At 44.6% G+C, this 21,070-nt stretch overlaps 1 protein-coding gene across 6 annotated transcripts in view; it reads right to left on the reverse strand.

Annotated features, from left to right (window-relative positions):
• Positions 1–21,070, reverse strand: part of TRPM1 (transient receptor potential cation channel subfamily M member 1) — a 79,296-nt gene that overhangs the window by 36,749 nt on the left and 21,477 nt on the right. For 4 of the 6 annotated variants that reach the window (XM_061158862.1, XM_061158864.1, XM_061158865.1 and 1 more), the window contains 9 exons: positions 18,013–18,187; positions 17,026–17,149; positions 15,810–15,882; positions 14,783–14,883; positions 10,035–10,208; positions 9,735–9,869; positions 8,836–8,886; positions 5,273–5,413; positions 4,161–4,190 (listed from right to left, as the gene is read on the reverse strand). In XM_061158862.1, coding sequence (XP_061014845.1) covers positions 4,161–4,190; positions 5,273–5,413; positions 8,836–8,886; positions 9,735–9,869; positions 10,035–10,208; positions 14,783–14,883; positions 15,810–15,882; positions 17,026–17,149; positions 18,013–18,187 — 1,004 coding nt within the window. The remainder of the gene's footprint in view (positions 1–4,160; positions 4,191–5,272; positions 5,414–8,835; positions 8,887–9,734; positions 9,870–10,034; positions 10,209–14,782; positions 14,884–15,809; positions 15,883–17,025; positions 17,150–18,012; positions 18,188–21,070) is intronic. The other 2 variants (XM_061158866.1, XM_061158867.1) reach the window with 2 other exon arrangements.

The raw sequence follows: 21,070 nt of genomic DNA on the forward strand, positions 1-21,070 counted from the left end.
ATATCTTGGTTTTCTACCAATGGTTTGGGCTTCCCAGGTGGCTCAGTGGTAAAGAATCCACCTACCAATGCTGGAGATGCAGGAGACACAGGTTTGATCTCTGGATTGGGAAGATCCCCTGGAGGAGGAAATGGCAACTCACTCCAGTATTCTTGGTTGGAGCATCCCATGGACAGAGGAGCCTGAAGGCCTACAGTTCCATGTGATCTTAAAAAATCAGACATGACTGAGTATGCACACACATCTACCAAGAGTTTAAGGAAGCAGGAGTTCTATTTTGAATGAGATTTGTCTTTTCATGGATGTGTTATAAAGGGAAGGCCAATGATTTCCATTTCCAAGGGATTATGAGGGGTCATTCTAATAATAAAGCAGGATCCTAAAGGAAGGCATTAATGACTGGGAGAACTGGTGGTGAAACATGCATGTTGCATGGAATCATTCAGAAAACTAAGATCATGGCATCTGGTCCCATCACTTCATGGCAAATAGATGGGGAAACAATGGAAACAGTGACAGACTTTATTTTTGGGGGTTCCAAAATCACTGCTGATGGTGATTGCAGCCATGAAATTAAAAGACACTTGCTCCTTGGAAGAAAAGCTATGACCAACCTAGACAACATATTAAAAAGCAGAGACATTTCTTTGCCAACAAAGGTTCGTCTAGTCAAAGCTATGGTTTTTCCAGTAGTCATGTATGGATGTGAGAGTTGAACTGTAAAGAAAGCTGAGCACCAAAGAATTGATACTTTTGAACTGTGGTGTTGGAGAAGACTCTTGGGAGTCCCTTGGACTGCAAGGAGATCCAACCAGTCAATCCTAAAGGAAATCAGTCCTGAATATTCGTTGGAAGGACTGATGTTGAAGCTGAAACTCCAATACTTTGGCCACCTGATGAGAAGAGCTGACTCATTTGAAAAGACCCTGATGCTGGGAAAGATTGAGGGCAGGAGAAGGGGATGACAGAGGATGAGATGGTTGGATGGCATCATCGACTCAATAGACATGGGTTTGGGTGGACTCCGGGAGTTGGTGTTGGACAGGGAGGCCTGGCGTGCTGCGGTTCATGGGGTCACAAAGAGTCGGACACGACTGAGTGACTGAACTGAACTGAACAGACTATTCCAGGCTGAGGATCCAGTACCCAATAGGATAATAGAAATGGATCTCTGCTCTTTTGCAAATAGCTTTCTCATCAGTGACCTTCTTTTATTCTCACACTGATCCTGAGAGGTTGTTAATGTCTTCCAGTCAGATGAGGAAGTTGTGGCTTAAAGTCTGAATAATTTGCCCACATTCACATGAATGGAGTGGCTGGGCATGGGGCAGGAAAAGGGGTGTAGCCTGACTCGTCAATTCTTATGGCAAGTAGTTCATGACTAAACCAAGTTTTATAACCTCATTATGAGGTATTTTGATGTTTTTACTGAAACTATCATATCTTGCCTTGAATTTAAATGTTTTTGTTCTAATTTGTCCCAGTAAAACTGCAGTTTCAGTCCTTTAGGGAATATTGAAATTAAAAAGGAAATGTAGCTTTATTTTCAAGATTATATCAAGTCAAATAAAAATCCACTAAGGACTAATGAAAAATTGTAAAACAGAGCTTTTTTTCACCACACTACAAGGCATTCAGGACCTTAGTTCCCTGACCCGGGATCAAACCTATGCCCCCTGCAGTGGAAGCGCAGTCCTAACCACTGGAGTCTGCCAGGGAAGTCCCAAACAGAAACCCCTTTAATCCTACCTTTCCATAGTATATTATTAAAATATTAATTGTATGCAACTTCTCATAAAATAATTTTAATATTGCTATAGGCAGAAAATAACCGACAAGGGGTTCATTTCCCTACAGTGCATGAAGAGACACAAAGCACCAAGTAAAAGAGAAGCAACCCAATAGAATAACAAAAGATATGAACTGGAAGTTAAGAAGAAATGAATCCATCCACAATCACAAATAATAGTAAGAGCCTCTAAACACCCCTCAGTCAGAAATTAACTTGAAAAAACTAGTACATATAGAAGCAAATTGAATAATAAAATTACTAAGTTTGATCTGACAGTATGCTGAAAGCGAAAGTCACTCAGTCCTGTCCGACTCTTTGTGACCCCATGGACTATACAGTCCAGGGAATTCTCCAGGCCGGAATACTGGAGTGTAGTATGAAGTGAAGTGAAGTGAAGTCGCTCAGTCGTGTCCGACTCTTTGCGACCCCGTGGATTGTAGCCTGCCAGGCTCCTCCATCCATGGGATTCTCAGTGGAGGGAGTGGAGTATACTGGAGTGGAAATAGTGGAGTATTTCCCTTTTCCAGGGGATCTTCCCAACCCAGGGATGGAGCCCAGGTCTCCTGCAGAGAAGTATATAATTGTGCCCAACAAACTGAGAATATACATTTGTTTCCACACACATGGATCATTAACAAAATTCCACCTGGCATTATTCCCCAATTCCTTTGAGATTTTCAGTCTCAACAAGTTCTAGATATTGGAAATCATATAGTCTACACCCAAAGAATAATACTAGAAATCAATAAGACTAAGATAACCACAATAACAAAAGTCTGTATCTAGGCAACTTAAAATATGCTTATAAATAACTCTTGGATTAAGGAGGAAATTATAAACTGTTTAGAAATGAATATCAATAAAAGCTCTACTTACCGAAACCTGTAGGGTACCATGAAAAACAATGCTCAGAGAAAAACGTATACTCTTCATGAATTCATTGAAATATAAGGAATATTGAAAATGGGCAAACTTCACTTTCAAATTGAGTCAATAAAAATAATACAATAACTCCATACAAAGTATATGGAGGGAATGAATATAAATTAAAATATATTAATAAAATAGAAAACAGAAAAAAAGAAAGTTGCTGAATTAAGCAAAAATACCAATGAAATCCAAAGACAGGTATGGTTAAGAATAAAGGGAGGAGATATAAAAAAAAGAAAAAACTGGAACAAGATTTGGTACACAACTAAAGATACAGAGTAGACTGAAAAAATTAAAATACTCTGTAAAGGTTTATGGGGCTTCCCAGGTGGCTCAGTGGTAAAGAATCCCCCCGCCAATGCAGGAGACATGGCTTCAATCCCTGGGTCAGGAAGATCCCCTCAAGAAGAAAATGGCAGCCCACTCCAGGATTCTTGTCTGGGAAATCTCATGGACAGAGGAGCCTGGCAGGCTACAGTCCATCGGGTCACAAAGAGTAGGACACAACTGAGAGACTAAACAGTAATAAAGATTTACAACAGTGAACTTGAAAGTCTAGATGAAGTAAATTGTTTTCTATGAAAATATAATTGACCAAAGCTGACTCCAGAAAATAGAAAGCCTCGATGAACTCCTATTATAAAAGTTATTACTAAGGTGGTGAAAAATGGGCCTCTGACAACAAGACTGGACAGGCTATTATATAGGAGAGTTCCACCAAGGCTTCGTCCAGTAGATAAACCCTATGTGATACAACCAATCTGAGAGACTAAGGGATTATGCAACTCTGACTTTCATAACCCTTCTAGTTATGCTGAACATCAGTGTCAACTGTGAACAAGAATCAAAACCTTCTACCCTGAATCCATATAGAAATTGGGATGCTACTTAACTCATGAATTTATTTGAGAAGAATCTTTACAATACTCAGTCTTAATATTGTGTTATGGTACTTCCTCTACTCGTTTGTGTATTTTCATGTCTAGTGATTTGTTCTTAAGTTCCCTTGTTAAGGTTATTTCTGGATATTTTTGTCCCATTATGAGGAAACTTTGTTGATTTTCCTGGACTTTCTAGATACAAAATATTTTTCTGCCAATAATAATTTCCTCCTTCTTTTATGTATTCTTCCTTTATTTATGTTTTCATTTGGTAAAATTTCCAGAACACTTTTAAAAACCAGAGGGGATAATGATGCCAACAATAATGGGTGAGCTTGATTTGTTCTTAATTTTAATAAAAGTCAGTTGGGTGGCTTTTACCTTTTAAAAAAATGTCTATGACCTTTGAATATAATCTGACTAAATCATCCAAGTAACTCTTGGTATGTGGTGAAGTGGATTTATTCATGGAAAACAAATTCACTCAATTTTATGTTAAATACAAAATGAAGAGGCTCCATGATACCATGAAACCACTGGAAACAAATTCTACTTACTTCCATTCCAAGAAGTTTGAGAGCTTTCGGCTGCATAATGAAAAGGGAGGGAAAAAAATTCAATGGAATCAGATAACTGAAGTTACAATACTGTGAGTTGTACATTAGTGATATCGCTAGTAGATTAATAATAGATTAAAAAGTACTTTGGGTAGGGAGGTTCAAGAGGGAGGGAACATATACATATACCTATGGTGGATTCATGTTGATATATGGCAGAAATATTGTATTGTAATATTGTAAAGCAATTAATACTGTACAACACAATATTATGAAGTAGTTATCCTCTAATTAAAAATAAATAAAATTTTTAAAGTACTTTGTATAATTAACAATGAAGGACAAACCTAAGGAAAGCATTTGTCCTTCACAGTTCATGATATAAAGTACTCTTTCATCTATTAAAATCTATTTTCCTTTCCCCTGCTTCTGTCATCCCAGGTCAGGTGAGGAGACAGACGTGCAGACACAGGACCCCCACCCCAGGGAGAACCAGAGAAGTTCACCCACAGAAGCACAGACACTGAGCTATGGGGCTCTGAGTGGGGCGAAGGGAGGGCTTCATGGGAGGTCTCACACATGAGTTGGGCCTGGGATACACGTGGGGTTTTGAAGTGGGGAGACACAGCTCCACAGGTTAGTAGAGTTTGTTCTGAAAGTGGTACATGGTCACCCACAACAGGATGTGGATAATGAGGGAGAGCCTTAGACGCTTCAATCAGGAGCTTGATGGTGATTCCTCGGGCACTGGGGAGCCTTGGAAGTTTGTGAGCAGGGAATGCCCTGTCAGGATCCTCATTTTGGAGGATCAGGGTGGCTCCAGAGGTAGGAAGCATGGAAGAAAGCAGAGACAAAGGAGCCCAGGAGGAAGACAGCTGTGAACAAAGGATGGGGCAGGTGCAAGTGCTGGGCTGTGGGCCTGATGGGTGGAGGGAAAAAAGATGCTTCACACCGAAAGCCACCACAGGCGGACTGGAAGGTGTGTGTGTGGGGGGGGGGGGGGATGGGGTAATGAGCTTGGCTTTGAACAGACTGAGTTATTGTGGAGGTGAGCAAGGAACCATGTGTGACCCTGGGAACCACAGAATAACTGCGTGTCCACTGAGCTCTACCCTCTTGGGTCCAAACAGGTTGTTGTAGAGGGTCCGGAAGCTCTTGCGCGTGTAGTTGCAGCGGTAGGCGCCACCCATGAGGTACTCCAGTACGAGCCCGATGTCTATGAGGCTGATGTGGTAGTCAGGAGGAAGGTTGCCCTGTAAGGAAAGGAGCCATGTCTCAGGCCCTGTAAGAAGGTACCTGTGTCCTGGACTGCATCACACACCTTGGCGTCATGGCCATCCCTGCTGGCGATGTGGGTGTTAACGGAACCAATGGGACATTAAACAATCTTCTATCTGTTACTACAGGATGGAGGGAGATAAGAGAGTGAACCATGTTCCAGAAAATAGGTTAAACTTCCCCATGAGATGAGTTAGAAACCCGCAGGGCTGTAGGGGAGAGGCCTGGGCTTGTCTGTGCACTTGGACAGAATGACCAGTAATGTGCATTTAAACATAAAGGAAAGAGGGATCTTCCCAGTGGTCCAGAGGTTGAGAGGTTGAGACTCTGCCTTCCACTGCAGGGGGCACCATTATAGTCCCCGATCTGGAAACTGAGGTCCCACATGCAACAAAGTGAGGCCAAAAAATAAAAATAAAGAATATATATATAAAGAATGTATATGTATGTATAACTACATCAGTTTGCTGTACAGCAGAAAATAACACAACATTGTAAATCAACTACACTTCAATAAAAAATTGATTAAGGGAGAAAATCATTGAGGACAGATGGTGTAGCTGGTACAAGCCTTCCTTGATGTGAGTAGATTTGCCCTGTTGAGAAGGTGCTTTGACAGCTGCTTGCAAGGGAGAAGGTGTCTTCAGGGGCTGGCGTCCAGATTTTCTACAGAAGGAGGGAGTGAGCGCATGATGGGCAGGAGGACTCTGTGAAAGGTAGGGGAGGACAGGACACTCCTGGGACTGGGACCTTTCTGAAGAAACCTCCATGTGGTACCCCAGGATTTTCTGAGGGACCCCAAATGCTTCAGTAAGAACACAAACTACCTGAGGTGGCTGGGAGCTCGTGAAGGGGCAGACTTCTGCTGCAGAATGGATGAGGCTGTGTTAAGATGAAGGCAGGGTGTGGGCAGAAGGGAGAGGAATTGAGAGCATCCATACACCTGTAAGCCAGTCACTCACGCCTCTGGGCAGCTGGCTGATACAGGAGGCAGAGCTGACCCATCCATTATAAGGATGCTATGCAAAAACAAACAAACAAACAAACAAAGGATGCTATGCTATGTGCCATTTCTGGCTTGGTTAGCTTCCTGCAGCTGAAATGATGGCAGAAACCTGGGGTCCATCCCATTGAGACTCTATTGTTGTTATTTAGTCACTAGTCGTGTTTGACTCTTTGTGACCCCATGGACTGCAACCCGCCAGGCTTCTCTGTCCATAGGATTCTCCAGGCAAGAATACTGGAGTGATTGCCATTTCCTTCTCCACTCATGGAGACTACACTTTTCGAATGTCCTCCTTGGGCACAGGGACCTCATCCTTCACTCAGGCTTTGCAAGTTTGTTCAGCCCCCATCATGATCCTTGATCAAGTCAGGGATTTCACATGAGGGGACAAGATACAGCTCTGCCTCGGTGAGCTTGTTGTCTGTGGAGGGGAGGGGGTTAAGGGCCAAGCCACCCAAACTCAACACAGCAGCATCTTCAGACCCCCACTCTGCCTGGGTGGGCAGGTGAGAAAGGGCTTCCTGGGGAGGGTAACACTGAGGCAGAGCAGGGGCTGCTGCAGCCGAGGGTGGAGAGCACTGCAGATATGACCATGCTCAGCCTCAGGACAGAACACATGAGTGTGTGGCAGACCCCGTATGGTGGGCATGTGATGGGCCCAGTGGATGTAAGTGTCTTAGAAGGAGCCTTAACTTCATGAGATGTGGGAGGCTTTCAAGTGAGGGTGTCCTGTGTCTGTGGAGGGCAGGAGGAGAACGATTGAAGCCACTTAAGTGAGACCTGGTTGGTTGGGTCTACACTTGAGTAGCAGTGGCTTTTGACTCTCAGTGCTTCCAAAACTAAGAAATCTGGGAAAGTGGGAAACAAGGGCAGGGCAACCCCTAGTCCCTGTTGGTTCCCAGACCCAATGATTCTGCTCTGGTCCAGTGAGCATTTGTGAGATAGGCTGGGACCAGGGACCCTTTGCTGCAATGCTTGCACCTGGACACACTTCTCCTTGAACAACAATATACAAAGAAACTGTGTGGGACTAAAAATAATTGTATGCATGTGCAGTTGGGGCAAATTCTGGACCCAAAAGATACAAAGAGACCAAAAATTGCAACTGCCTCTTTTGAGAAGCCTGGAGCAAAAGCAGGGTACTGCCCCCTTCACACAGCACAACCTAAGAGGTGAGCAACCCACCTAAGTCACTCCTCCAGCCCGACCCTGAACACACACCTACTCTCACTCCACTGCCTAAGGAACCAGCTTGCCCTTCCTCAAGGAGGAAGCAAGGAAAACTATTGTTTATTCTCACTCCCCACTGCTGCAGCAAGAACCCCAATAAAGCCTCACCTGAATTCCTTGTCTGGCCTCTAGTCCATCTCTATTGATTGAGGAAGCTCAAGAAGCCAGATTGGTAACATTTGTAGTAAAAGCCACATTCTCACATCAGTAGAATCAGATATGTTTGAAGTCTGACCCCTCTGTCTGGGACTCTGACTGAAGGCCCTTTCCTCCGGTTTGAGTTGTTCCCTCCTGCTCAGAACACGAACACCCGTCCTGCACTCCGCATGCCAGGGGTTGCTTCTGGCAGCATGAATCATTCTGTGTTAACCTGGTGTGATCCTCCAGCCTGCGGCGGGCAGCAGGACCCCAGAAACTCCACAACAGAACAGGGAGTAGATTGGATCCTTCAAGACTGTAAGGGGTTGTAGTCCTGGAAAGGACGGTGGGGCCATGAAGTGGAGGTGTCTATCACTGTCTAATGAGGAAACAGGGCCAAGAAGAACTGTTGCATGGGACACGTAGATTGACATGAGGCCTGTCCCGCTAGGACTTCTGGAAAGAGGCACAGGGAAGGAGTGAGAACAAATCTGAAACCTGTAGAGCATGGGGGCCCTGGGCAGCAGAGAGGAACTTGCTGTCCCCCCCAGCCTCCACCCTTGGCCGGGGCCAACCTACCACCAAACAGTCATTTAGCGCAAGCCAATTGTGTGTGGGATGAACACCATTCTTGAAGAAGATGACATTTGAAAAAAGTAAACTCTTTTTATGGAAAGAGGAATTCATGATTTCTTATGCCGCCAATAAAATGACACCACATTTGGAAATTTAAAAATTGCTTTAGAAAATGTCTTATTGAAAGAAGTCAACAGGTAAACGACTAGAGAACAGAGGACTGGGACTTGCCTGGTGGTCCTAGGGTTAAGACACCAAACTCCCAATGCAGGGGGCACAGGTTCAATCCCTTGTCAGGGAACTAGACCCCACATGCTGCATGGTATGCAGCCAAAAATTAAATAAATAAAACAAATAAATCTTGAAATAGCTTGTTTTATATATATATATATATATATATATATATATATATATAAACAAAAGCAAAGACAAAAAGAGAAGACTGACCTTTTTTACATCCCTCACCAGCAAATGAAGTGTATTGGGTGGGCCCAGTCTCTGAAAGAGAAGCATTCAGCCATATTAAACATGTGGGAGTTTTTCAACTCTTACAGCAAAATCTGACTCTATAGAATTAATGAATTTGTGAAAGCTGGGATGTCATCCACTATCAGCCTGTGTCTTTTACAACATAGGACTGGTCGTGGGTAAGAAGTATCCCACATGTTCAACAATATGTTAAATACCTTTTATCAAATTATTTTAAAGAGAATCTCTCAGGGCACCATATCATCCTAAAAGTTCACCAAGTTTTAGCAAGCAATGGCTCACTTCTGTGACTTAAAATTTTAGAACAGGGGAGGAAATGTACATCTCAAAATTCATATGGTGAGAACACAAGCCAAGAGGATTTCATCCAAACACTGTGATTCTCATATCGGGAGCTCCTTGTTGTGTAAACTCAATTTTCCATTTTTATCAAACCTCATAAAAAGTGGTAGTCCCCAGGAACAAATGACTGCTCACTCTGGGAACTTTTCACTCTGCTATTGACTCCAGGAGCTAGACTCTTCCTTTGTAGAAACTTGTCCTCATGCACCATCCCTGAGTTAATGGTACAGATGGGGTGAGGGGCTGGGTAGCCTGGCAGAGGTGGGTGAGAATGGGACCCTCGCCGAGGCCACTGGTCAGGCGAGAACACTGGCCCTTAAATGATGCATGCTTAGACACTCAGTCATGTCCGACTCTTTGCGACCCCCAGGACTGTAGCCTACCAGGCTCCTTTGTCCTTGGGATTCTTCAGGCAAGAATAGTTGAGTGGGTTGCCATTTCCCTCTCTCTTCCACTAAAGCCGTATTCTGATGGGGCTAGCTCCCCTCCACTCTCCCTCCTTTGCGATCACTCACTGTGTTATAAAGCTCTTCCAGCCTCGGGATGGTGAGAAAATGTTGCATGTTGACTCCATTTTCAATCAGGAGCTTCACAAAGTCCACACGGTCTAAGACCAATGCATCCAGCATGGCCTGCTCCAGAGCATTCACCTGCATGAGCCGGGAGAGGGGCGTGAGTACCTGGGGGGTGCTGGGTAGGGACAAGTTCACAGGGCAGCTGAGGAGGCAGCGAGAACTGGACCCTCCCCTCGAGGAGGGTGACTGGCTCCGAGGTCCCTGTTAGCGCAGGAAAGGGACCAGAGCCGTCCCACCTACCCAGTTCAGCAGCTCAAGCTTCCGGGGGTCAGTTTCTTCCTCTACCTCCTCCTTCACCTTCCCTTTCTTCTTGCCTTTTCCTTTTCCTCTTGCTGCCTTGGTGGTCGCCGTAGGTGGCTTCTTCTCCTTCTCTGTGGCCTTGCTATCCGTCGGGGGCGCCAGACTTCCCAGGGGCTGCAGTTCAAGCAGGCAGGGTTGGGAAAGGGATTAAAGCTTCCCCTTGTCCCAGGACCAGCGCCTCCCCTCTGCATGCACATGTGCGTGCACACACACGTCCAGGTACACAGGAGCACAAACATGTACACACAGATCACATGCACACACACACTCGTGCAAGCATGAGCACACAGACTCAGACATGCACACAGGCAACACAGGCACACATGCTTGTGAGCACACACGCACTTAGCTGTCACAGGCCAGGTTGTCTGGTGGCAAAGACCCTGATCTCACGACCCTCTATTACTTATATGCTTGAAGTACATTCATGTACTTTAAGTGGCTGTTTCAGTTGATGTGTGTTTTTATCCAAAAGAAAGGGTGCTGAGAGGTAAATTCAAAGGCGCCAAAGAGAAGTGTCTGTAGAAACTGATGGAAATGAGAGAAAACAACTGTGAGAGGCCAGAGATGACAGGTGAAACCACAGACACTTGTGTGGAGAGAAGCCTGGACTGAGGGCTCCTGGGTGTAACTGACAGGCACATGTTTCCAGAGAAACAAGGGCCTTTGAAAGATACTGTAAGAAAGGGAATTCCACTCAATAGACAGTAATAAAAGAATAGTCCTGATGATGTAAGGAATATGCTAAGAAGAAAAGAGAGAATCAATTAGAAATGCAAGGGAGGGGCTTTAGGTGGCTCCGTGGTAAAGAATCTGCCTGCCAATGTAGGAGATACAGGTTTGATCCCTCGTCTGGGAAGATCCCACATGCCACGGAGCGACTAATCCCATGTGCCCCAACTACTGAGCCTGTGCTCTAGAGCCGGTCCTCCACAACAAGAGAAACCACTGTAATGAGAAGCCTGTGCACCACAACTAGAGAGTAGCCACCACATGCTGCAACTAGAGAAAGTCCATGTGAAGCAATGAAGACCCAGGACAGTCAACAATACATAAATAAATAAAATTATTCTTAAAAAAAGAAATGCAAGGGAAAGCAAACGTCTATCTATTCAATAAGGCATGGTCCAAATATGAAGGAAACTCAAAGGTCGCATAATTTAAACAATGGATGGACTGTAAGAACCGTCATGCTTGCTGTGTTTTCCTTTGTATGGCCCTGGTGACTCACCCAGAGTTACTTTTCTTTCTCTTTGAGTTCAGCTGTAATGTTAGGCTCAGCTGTGAACAATCTGTACAGAATCACAGTAAAATCTGCTGGTTTTTCCATTTTTAGAATTAACATAAAGACCTAGTATGGAGGATGAAGGAGGGTGAAATGAATAAAGATTGTTGAAAGGTACAAACTCCCAGTTATAAAATAAATGCCATGGGATGTCATGTACAACATGGTGACTACAGCTGATAATTGTGTGTTGTGTATTTGAAAGTTGCTAAGACAATAGATCTTAAGAGTTCTCATCACAAGAAAAAAAATTGTAACTGTGTGTGGTGAGGGATGGTAATTAGACACATTGTAGTGATTTCATAATATATACAAATATTGAATCATTATATTGCATACCTGAAACTAATATGTCATATGTCAATTATATCTCAATTAAGAACAAAATATAAACAGCAGGGACCTAATATATAGCACAGGGAACTATAGTCAATGTCTTGTAATATGCATTAAACCATTCCTGATGGCTCAGCAGTAAAGAACCTGCCTGCCAATGCAGGAGATATGGGTTCAATTGCTGGGGCAGGACAATTCCCTGGAGAAGGAAATGGCAACCCACTCCAGTATTCTTGCTTGGGAAATCTCACAGACAGAGGAGCCTGGTGGGCTACAGCCCACAGGGTCACAAATAGTCTGACATTACTGAGTGACTAAACTATAACAGCAACAAATAAGTATTAATGGAAAAGAATCTGAAAAAGAATAAATACAGATCTATACAAATGTACAACTGAATCACTTTGCTGTACACGTGAAGCTAACACAACGTTGTAAATCAACCATACTTCAATTTAAAAAATAAAGAAAAAATATGTATGTCTCAAATGAGAATTACATTAGGAATTTGATGCTTGTCCCTCCTTCATTGAGAATATAAAATATATTTGATCATAAATAAATGTATACCATAATGAGATACTACTACTTATCATTAAAGAAAAAAACCTGCCAATGCCAAGAAACCCTCTTACATTGCTCATGGGAATGTAAAACGCTACAGCTCCCTTGGAAAGCAGAACACAGAGACAGTTGCGGGGCTTTCAGAGGTGGGCATGAGGGCTCTGCTTTTCATGGCATGCTCTGATTTGTTACTTGCTTTTCAAACCATATTTATGCATTCACTGAATAATAGAAAGCAAAGAACACTAAGCAGCATGAAAATGGAAGTCGGAGAGAATTTAATGCCAACATAAGAGTGAAAAATGAAGTTATAAAATATTGACAGTATTGCTGAATTTTTCTAAGGGGAGGTGGTCATGAGTGATTGTTTCCTTCGTTTTGCTTATCTATATTTTCCACACTTTCTAGAAACCGCTTATTGCTTCTGTAACAGGAAAGTGGGTGCAGGCCATTGCTTCAGGCAGGCACCCTGTGTGTGTGGTGTGTTCCCCAGGTCAGGCCCTTTCTGTAATCCTGAAAGCCTGGCTCTCTCGGTGTGGCTGACTCAGAGCTATGTCTTCAGAAAGCTGCCCCTTGAAAAGAAAAACCAACCAAGATCTGGGATTCCTCTTCCTGAGTAGATGGTCTCCAGAGCTCATGACACTGCCCTTCCTGCCAGCCCTGTCTTGGAGTTCTTAGCATCTCTGCCTCATCACCACTCATGGAGCAGTTCACTTTGCTCTAAAATCCTTTACCAAGAGTAGACAAACCAGGAGATTCAAAACAAAATTAAAATATGTAAGGTGTGGTAGTGTTCTTTTAACTTGTGTAGTTCAATAAACAACATGCATAAACCACTCCCCAAACTTCTATCTTATTCCTTTAATACACTTCTCTGATTCCTTACCCCTGGAGGAAGAAATGGCAGCCCACTCCAGTATTCCGGCCTAAAAAATTCCATGGGCAGAGGAGCCTGATGGGCCACAGTCCATGGGGTTGCAGAAAGTTGGACATGACTGAAGCCACTGAGCACACATGCACACACTGATTGCTTAAATTCTTCACACTAATTGGATAAAGGATAACTGTGAAAATGCAATGTACTTTGAAGGTACATGCCAGGTCTGTTTTGAGAAATAAGGTTTTTAAAGTTCGCGCATGAACCCTCTAGATTTTCCAAACCCCTTTTTGAAGCAGCAGAGCCCTAATTTTGCAAACAAAAATTTTCCCCAAGCCCCGATACACAAAACCTATCAAAGAAGCTGCTTGTTAAAAAAAAATAGTTTAAAAAAATTGAAGTATAGTTGATTTACAACGTTTTGCTAATTTTTGCTGCTGCTGCTGCTAAGTTGCTTCAGTCATGTCCGACTCTGTGCGACCCCCTAGACGGCAGCTCACCAGGCTCCTCCGTCCCTGGGATTCTGCTGTACAGGAAAGTGATTCAGTTATAAATATACACGTATATTACATTTTAAAAATTCTTTTCCATTATGATTTATCCCAGGAGACTGAACAGAATTCCCTGTGCTGTACAGTTGGACCTTGCTGTTTATCAATCCTAGATATAACAGTTTGCATCTGCTAATTCCAAACTCCCAGTCCATCCTTCCCCTACTCCTGTCCCACTTGGTAACCACAAGTTGTAAAGAAGCTGCTTTGATTGAAGGAGCAGGAGGCTGCTGAGAGCTATTCATTATGCCTGCTCATATCTGCACACACACGCCCCCACACCACACCCATGTACAACCACACACACACACAGATCCCACAGACATACACTGCATGCACGGTAAACCACACACCACACATCCACACATACATTTCACACCCTACACACATACTGTACATAGATACACATATACAATATACCAAACCACATGCAAATACACCACATCCCAAAGACTACACACAAAAGTCACACACACAGTCCCCTAGCCCTCTGGGGTTTCATGGAACATAGTTTAAAAATCAATGCTTTCAATGTAATCATTGTATTTCATTTTAATGAGCAATCTTCTTTCTTCTTCTTAAAAGTGTAAAAACCCAGGTTCACCAGCAATGATAAAATATTTAGTGCTCTTTATTCCAGAGCACTGGTTTGAATCTGAAGTTAGTGCCAGGAGCTCTTATTTCTTGCTGGTTCTTTGAAATGACACAGCAACATCTCCTAATAATCCTAACAACTAGACATTGTTGGTGTTAGTTGCTCAGTTGTGTCCAACTCTGCAACACCGTGGGCTGTAGCCTGCCAGGCTCCTCTGTTCATGGGATTCTCCAGGCAAGAATACTGGAGTGGGTTGTTGTGCCCTCCTCCAGAGGATCTTCCTGATCCAGGGATCAAATCACATCTTATGCATTGCAGGCAAATTTTTTACCATCTGAGCCACCAGGGAAGCGACCAGACATTGGGTCATCAGAAACCCCAGAAGATTTTCTGACATCCACAGCACAAGGCAGCTTGTACTAATACACCCTCTGTACAAAGTCATGACAAACAGTATAGATTGAAAACACTTAGTTTCACCGGCCAGCGGGGCCCAAAGACAAAGATCTGACTCCGAGCTATATCCACACGGTTCCAAGCCAGTGCCAAGCTCAGCTGGTCCGGAGCCGATGCATTTGTTCCTGGAAGGCAAGAGACGGGGCAGTTATCACCTCATGCCTGGACTGTGGCAGGTTGTGGGGGAAGGGGCTGGGCGGAGAGCATGGTGTTCCACAGGCTGGTTCAGCATCTCACCCTTTTCTCTGGCCTCCAAGTGACTCAGTATTTTCGAAGAGCTGGCTGGGAGGAGGATGGAGGCAACCTCTTTCCATGCCAAGAAAGAGGTTTCTGTTCCCAGAGGGAACAGAGGAGGAAGCCAGTGACCCCAGTTCCCTATTCTGCAAGAGGGCAGGAGCCCTGGGGCCACCCAGACACCTGCCAGGCCAGGTCAAGGGGTGCTGCTCCTCCAGGTCAAAAGGGAGCACAGTCCAGCGTACCAGCCCCGACTGCAGGGAGACCAGCTCAGTACCACCAGGAGGCCGGGGTCCCAGAGGGGACCTCCGCCCCTCTCTCCTCCAGCACCCTCCCCTTCACAGTGGAGGAGGGAGGTGACTCCTCAAGCAGCCAGGTGGCAGCCTGTCGTTAGGAGAGTCTGGGAAAACTGACGAAGTGCTGTGAGACGCAGGGATGAAAAATGAAATGAAAATGAAAAATGAATGAATGAAAATGAAAATGAAATGAAAAATCATTTCATGCTTACCCTCTCTGAGCTGAAACCTGTCATGAGCTAGCTACCAATGAAAACTGGTTCTTAGCCATCAAGAACCAGTGGTCCATTGCTCCCTCCTCCCAGAAAAGTCCCCCTCCAAAGAACCCACTTCGAGCCTCATCATGTTACCACGGCTTTAGACTATAGTAACTCTAGGCAGCCTGGCCAGCTCAGGGTTCCATCCCTAGCAGACACATTTCCTGGTGGGAGGAGGTTGCAGGGGGAGGGTTTCCTGGCCAAGAGTGGGGCCTGGGGAGGCCAGCACAGAATGGACGGGAGGGGCCATTTCTGAGAGCTCACCTTTCAGCAGGGCAGTTAAAATCGCCATCTCGATGTCTTGCTGACCCTCAGAACCCATCCTAAACACAGTGACCTGAAAATAGATTAATCATGAAAAGACTAAGTAAAGCAAAGTGGAAATTGAGAGGGAGAATTGGAATGTTGTTTAAAAAAAGGACCTCAGAGGCCAATGCTAATACAACCATCCCCAGAGCGAGGGGATTTTCCATCAGGGCCTTCTGATTTCCAGAAGGGACAGCATTTTGAATCCTCACCTGGATCTTATTTTATTCTTCACCCCACCTGGAGCTGAGGGAGCCCATGCAGGACTTGCATGCTAAATCTAAATGGCTACTGAAAGTGACAAAGGCATCTCTACTCAAATTTGTAGGAAATTTGTAGATTTAAAATTTTGAAGAGTGCCTGTGTAACAAGAGTGCGTCTTCCTTATAAGTATAATTAAGGAGGTAAAAGTCTTCCCAGGTGGCTCAGACTGTAAAGAATCTGCCTGCAATGTGGGAGACCCAGGTTCCATCCCTGGGATGGGAAGATCCCCTGGAGAAGGGAATGGCAACCCATTGCAGTATTCTTGCCTGGAGAATCCCACGGACACAGGAGCCTGGAGGGCTACAGTCCATGGGGTCGCAGAGTCAGACACAACTGAGTGACTAACACTTTCACTTTCCCCTTGAAGGAGGCAAAGGGTAGAAAATAATGAGGGTGTTTGGTAAAATTTTCTAAGCACACCTGCAAGCATGGTATATGTCACTCCTCAGTGCTTTATTTATTTAATTTTTCTTTTTTTTTTTTTACTTTTTGGCTGCACTACACAGCATGTGGGATCTTAGTTCCCTGACCAGGGATCAAATCCAACCAAGCCCCCTGCAGTGGAAGCATAAAGTCTTAAGCATAGGGACCACAAGGGAAGTCCCTGTGACTCCAACACTTTAAATCTCATCGATGACATCAGCCTCAGAACTGGTAGGATGTGGCCTGAGGTGCCCTGACACACACAAGATCCGATGCACCTGTATCCCTACTCTGAGGAGAACCTGCCTGTGCTTTGCCTGCTTCCCTCACATGGACAGAATCGCCAGCTGGGTCAGGATCTGTAAACTGCCTCTTGGAAAAGCCTGAATGGAAATAAGAACAACTTCATCCTGCACACAGAGGCAGCATCAGAAAGGAAACAATTCTCTCTGTGGAGCTGCCTAGAGAATCCACTCAAAACACTCACCAGCTCTTTCTTCTTCATGCACTCCATGATCATCGCAAACAGCTGATGTGACTGTGTCTTGTTGTAATTAAACGTTTTCTGAATGGTGACTATAAGCTGGTCCCTGAGGGAGTCATTGATTATCCTGTTTGAAGGAGATAGGAAAAAGAAGAAAACACAGATGAAATCCACATGAATAAATCTGTATGAGTCAGGGGTGCCCAGCTTCCAAGATCTAATAATGCCTGATGATCTGAGGTGGAGCTGATGTAATAATAATAAAGGGCACAATCAACATGATTGTGCTTGAATCATCCCAAAACCATCCCTCTGCCCCCTGTCCGTGGAAAAAAACTGTCTTCCACAAAACTGGTCTCAGGTGCTAAAAAGGTTGAGGACTGCTGAACATGATACTGTCTGGTATCTTTGGTTTAAAAATTAACCATTGGAGGATATTACAGAATACTAGGATAGGAGACCTAAAGGGACCACAGTCAACAGCTGCATTTACACTTGTCCTAAATTTCAGGCTGTGTGAGTGCTTAGTCACTAAGTTGTGCCTGATTCTTTGTGACCCAATGGACTGTAGCCCACCAGGCTCCTCTGTCCATGGGATTTCCCAAGCAAGAATACTGGAGTGGGTTGCTTTTTCCTACTCCAGGGGATCTTCCTGACCCAGAAATTGAACCTGAGTCTCCTGCATTGGCAGGCATATTCTTTACCACTGAGCCAGCTAGCTGGGAAGCCCCAAATTTCAGGCTATTAGGTTGAAAACCTTAGAAGGGAAAATGAAGTTGGGAGAGAACGTATACCCTCCCCCTACCCCAGAAAGAATCCATAAGAAACATGACTTCTGAGAGTACCCTCACTTACTGACCCTGGGAAGTGGGACAGGAGAGCTAGAAAACCTTCCTTCTCTTGTGTTTTTGGGCTGGCTAGCCATACCACGATTCCTTCTGGGCCTCAGCAGTTCAAACCCCACCCTTCCTAACAGGTCAGAGCTCCTACCCTCCTTCCTCCGAGTACTTGTGGGCAAAGGACAGGACGTCTGAGGCTCGGCCACTGCCATCGCAGACCACCACGGGGACCGGGGGCTCTTCTCGGAGATATTCCAGGACGATGGAAACCACATTCGGGCCCCCTTCCACCACAAGGCCCACGAGGGGCACGCCCTGCCCCAGCCCTGCAACACATACCACATCCAAGTTCAGACCACTGTCAAGGCCCCATCTGACCCCTTGCTCTGACCCCTGAAACATGCGGAAGAGGCAAACCCTTAGGCCTGGACAGGCACTTACAGAGGGTTAGTTTTCACTGGGAGAGTTGAAGGCCCTCAGAATGTGATGACTTCTTTTATTTAAAGCCCACATCATAGCCTTATTGGAAAAAACAGGGCCTTAAAATGACGAACTTGACAACACGTATGTGGTTCAACTGTATGTATCACTCACGTGGCTTACAAGGTGCTTCAAGGTGAGATGCGAGAAACATGGAAGATTCTTCTTGCTAAAAGAATATCTCCCTGCTGCCCTGTCCTGGATGATATTCCCACTCTGGGTGGCTGTCCCTTCAAGAATGACACTGCAGATGGTGTCTGGACCAGTGCTAGGAGAGCTCTGTTCTATAATACCAGTCTCATGTGAATTGGCCTTATGACCTGGGGCCGGTCACCAGGCCACCCTGAACTGCAGCAGACTCAGTAAGAGGTGAATCACCCCAGGGCCTCCTCTACCTCCTGAAGGAGCAATGGATATAAAGTATAAGAAACTGTGAGGCTGTCAAATCAAGGTGTTCTGTCAACCTCAAGTGGTGTTATGAATGTGCAGTGTTGTTATAGTAGGTATAGTAGCTGTTGATTAGCCTCCAGTGCCTGGAATAGGCAGTGAGTTATCTAGGAGGGCAAAGCCATGGACCATCATTAGCTCCCCAGTTAATAACTTGTTCCCATAAAGAATCATATATATATGTGTATACACACACACACACACACACACACACACACACACTTTGTTGTACAGCAGAAATTAACACAACATTGTAAATCAGCTATATTTCAATAAAAATATACTGATTAAAATTGTTTCCACAAACATTATATATATATGTGAAATCTAGAAAATTGGTACAGATGATCTTATTTGCAAAGCAGAAATAGAGACACAGACGTAGAGAAAAACCAAGAGGCGGGGGAGTAGGATGAATTGGGAGCTTGGGATTGACATATATATACAACTAGGTATAAAATAGGTAACTAACAAGAACCTACTGGACAGCACAGGGGACTCTACTCAGTGCTCTGTGGCGATCTGAAACATGTAAATCCATGGCTGATTCATGTCAATGTATGGCAAAAACCACTACAATATTGTAAAGTAATTAGCCTCCAACTAATAAAAATAAATGAAAAAAACAAAAACAAAAAAAACAAACAAACAAAAAAGAGGGGACACATGTATATGTATAGCTGATTCACTGTGCTGTTACAGAAGAAATTAACACAACCTTATAAAGCAACTTCACTCTCATAAAAATTAATTAAAAAAATTAAATTCCCCCAGAGTCCTCCCTCTGCCTCTGTGAGATGACAGGACTCTTCTGAACATGTTGGACAAGCCGACTCTGGTGGCAGAACTGGAAGGTGGGCTCTGGGAAGCAGGTGGTAACAGGAGTGCCTCAAGAACTCAGGATTCTGGGTGGGAGGGGAGATAGTGGGAGTGAAGGAACAGCAAAGACCCAGTTTCCTACTTCACAATTTTACCCTCAAACTGGCCAGGACAGACTATGTTCTGAGCATGTTTCCCCAGTGTCTGTTTGTTGTGATGGGAGTTATCTGATCTCGGTGAATAAGGTAGTGAATAGAAGATCTGTCCTTGGTCTCATGGTTCTGAAGGACTTTGGATAGGAACTGCCAGCACAGGTGAAAGAAGGTCTAAGAACTTCAAGCAGGGGAATTGAGAGTTTCTGGTTTGCTTCCACAATGCATTTCTACAGTCAGTAATTCTTAAATATTTTGAACTTTTTTTTTTTTTTTTTTTTTGCCTGCACCTCAGGACATGCAGGATCCTAGTTCCCTGACCAGGGCTAGAACCCATGTCTCCTGCAGTGAAGGCATGGAGTCCTAAGTGCTGGACTGCCAGGGAAGTCCCATTGTGAACAGCTTTGCAATCTCCTACCAGAGTTAATCTCAGTTATATTCATTTCAGAAGCTATGTGTTGAGGGTCTGGTATGTACCAGGCAGACTCTCTAGCCAAGAGATGCTGGGAAATGGACCAACCAAGAGATGCTGAAGAAATGGACCAAGACTTTGTGGACTTAGGCTTGACATTTGAGATCTTCAGGACTCCAGGGACCCAATCACCTTCTTTTCTAGAAACAGAGGAGAGCTGGCTCTTCATGGTTCGGGCTGGACTGCTGAAGCTCCGTGCTGTGGGAGGTGACGACTGAGCACTCCTTTGTTGTCCCTGCCCCACTCAGAACCCCGGGCAAAGGATGACAAAGGGAAGCCCACAAGTCACATGGCCAGGGGAGGCTGGGCGGCGTGAACACGCACGTGGCCAGGACAGCACAAATGTGAGAGCCATCAGCCAGGCCGCTGCTCCTTGGAAATCCACAACTTTTCATAGCACGCTGTCTCATTCCAGCCACACTGCAGCCCTACAGACCCTTTAATTATGATTTACAGTGACCATTTCCCAGGTCTAGACTGTCTTTTGCAATCTTACCAGTAATGGTTACAACAAAATACCCTTTAAGATCATTTGACCATTGTTTGACATTAAGAATCACTGGAGTTTGAACAGTCGCTTTACTGTACAGAAGAAATCAACTTAGCATTGTAAATCAAATATACTCCAATAAAAATTATTTTAAAGTAACTATAGTCATTACAAGGAATGGGAACCACTGACAACATGGTGGGGAATGCCGTCACTGTGACAACGGCTGTGGAGCTGTTTCTCGGGTCCAGGCTCCTTGTGAACTTGGGGCAAAGCATCCTAGTGCAGCTCAAGGAGTGGGATTTGGTCGGTGGCCAAGGGAAAGGGTCTTGCTGTGGTCGAAGAGGAG

Source organism: Dama dama, chromosome 13 (genome assembly GCF_033118175.1).
Source record: "Dama dama isolate Ldn47 chromosome 13, ASM3311817v1, whole genome shotgun sequence".
Classification (NCBI taxonomy): Eukaryota; Metazoa; Chordata; class Mammalia; order Artiodactyla; family Cervidae; genus Dama; species Dama dama.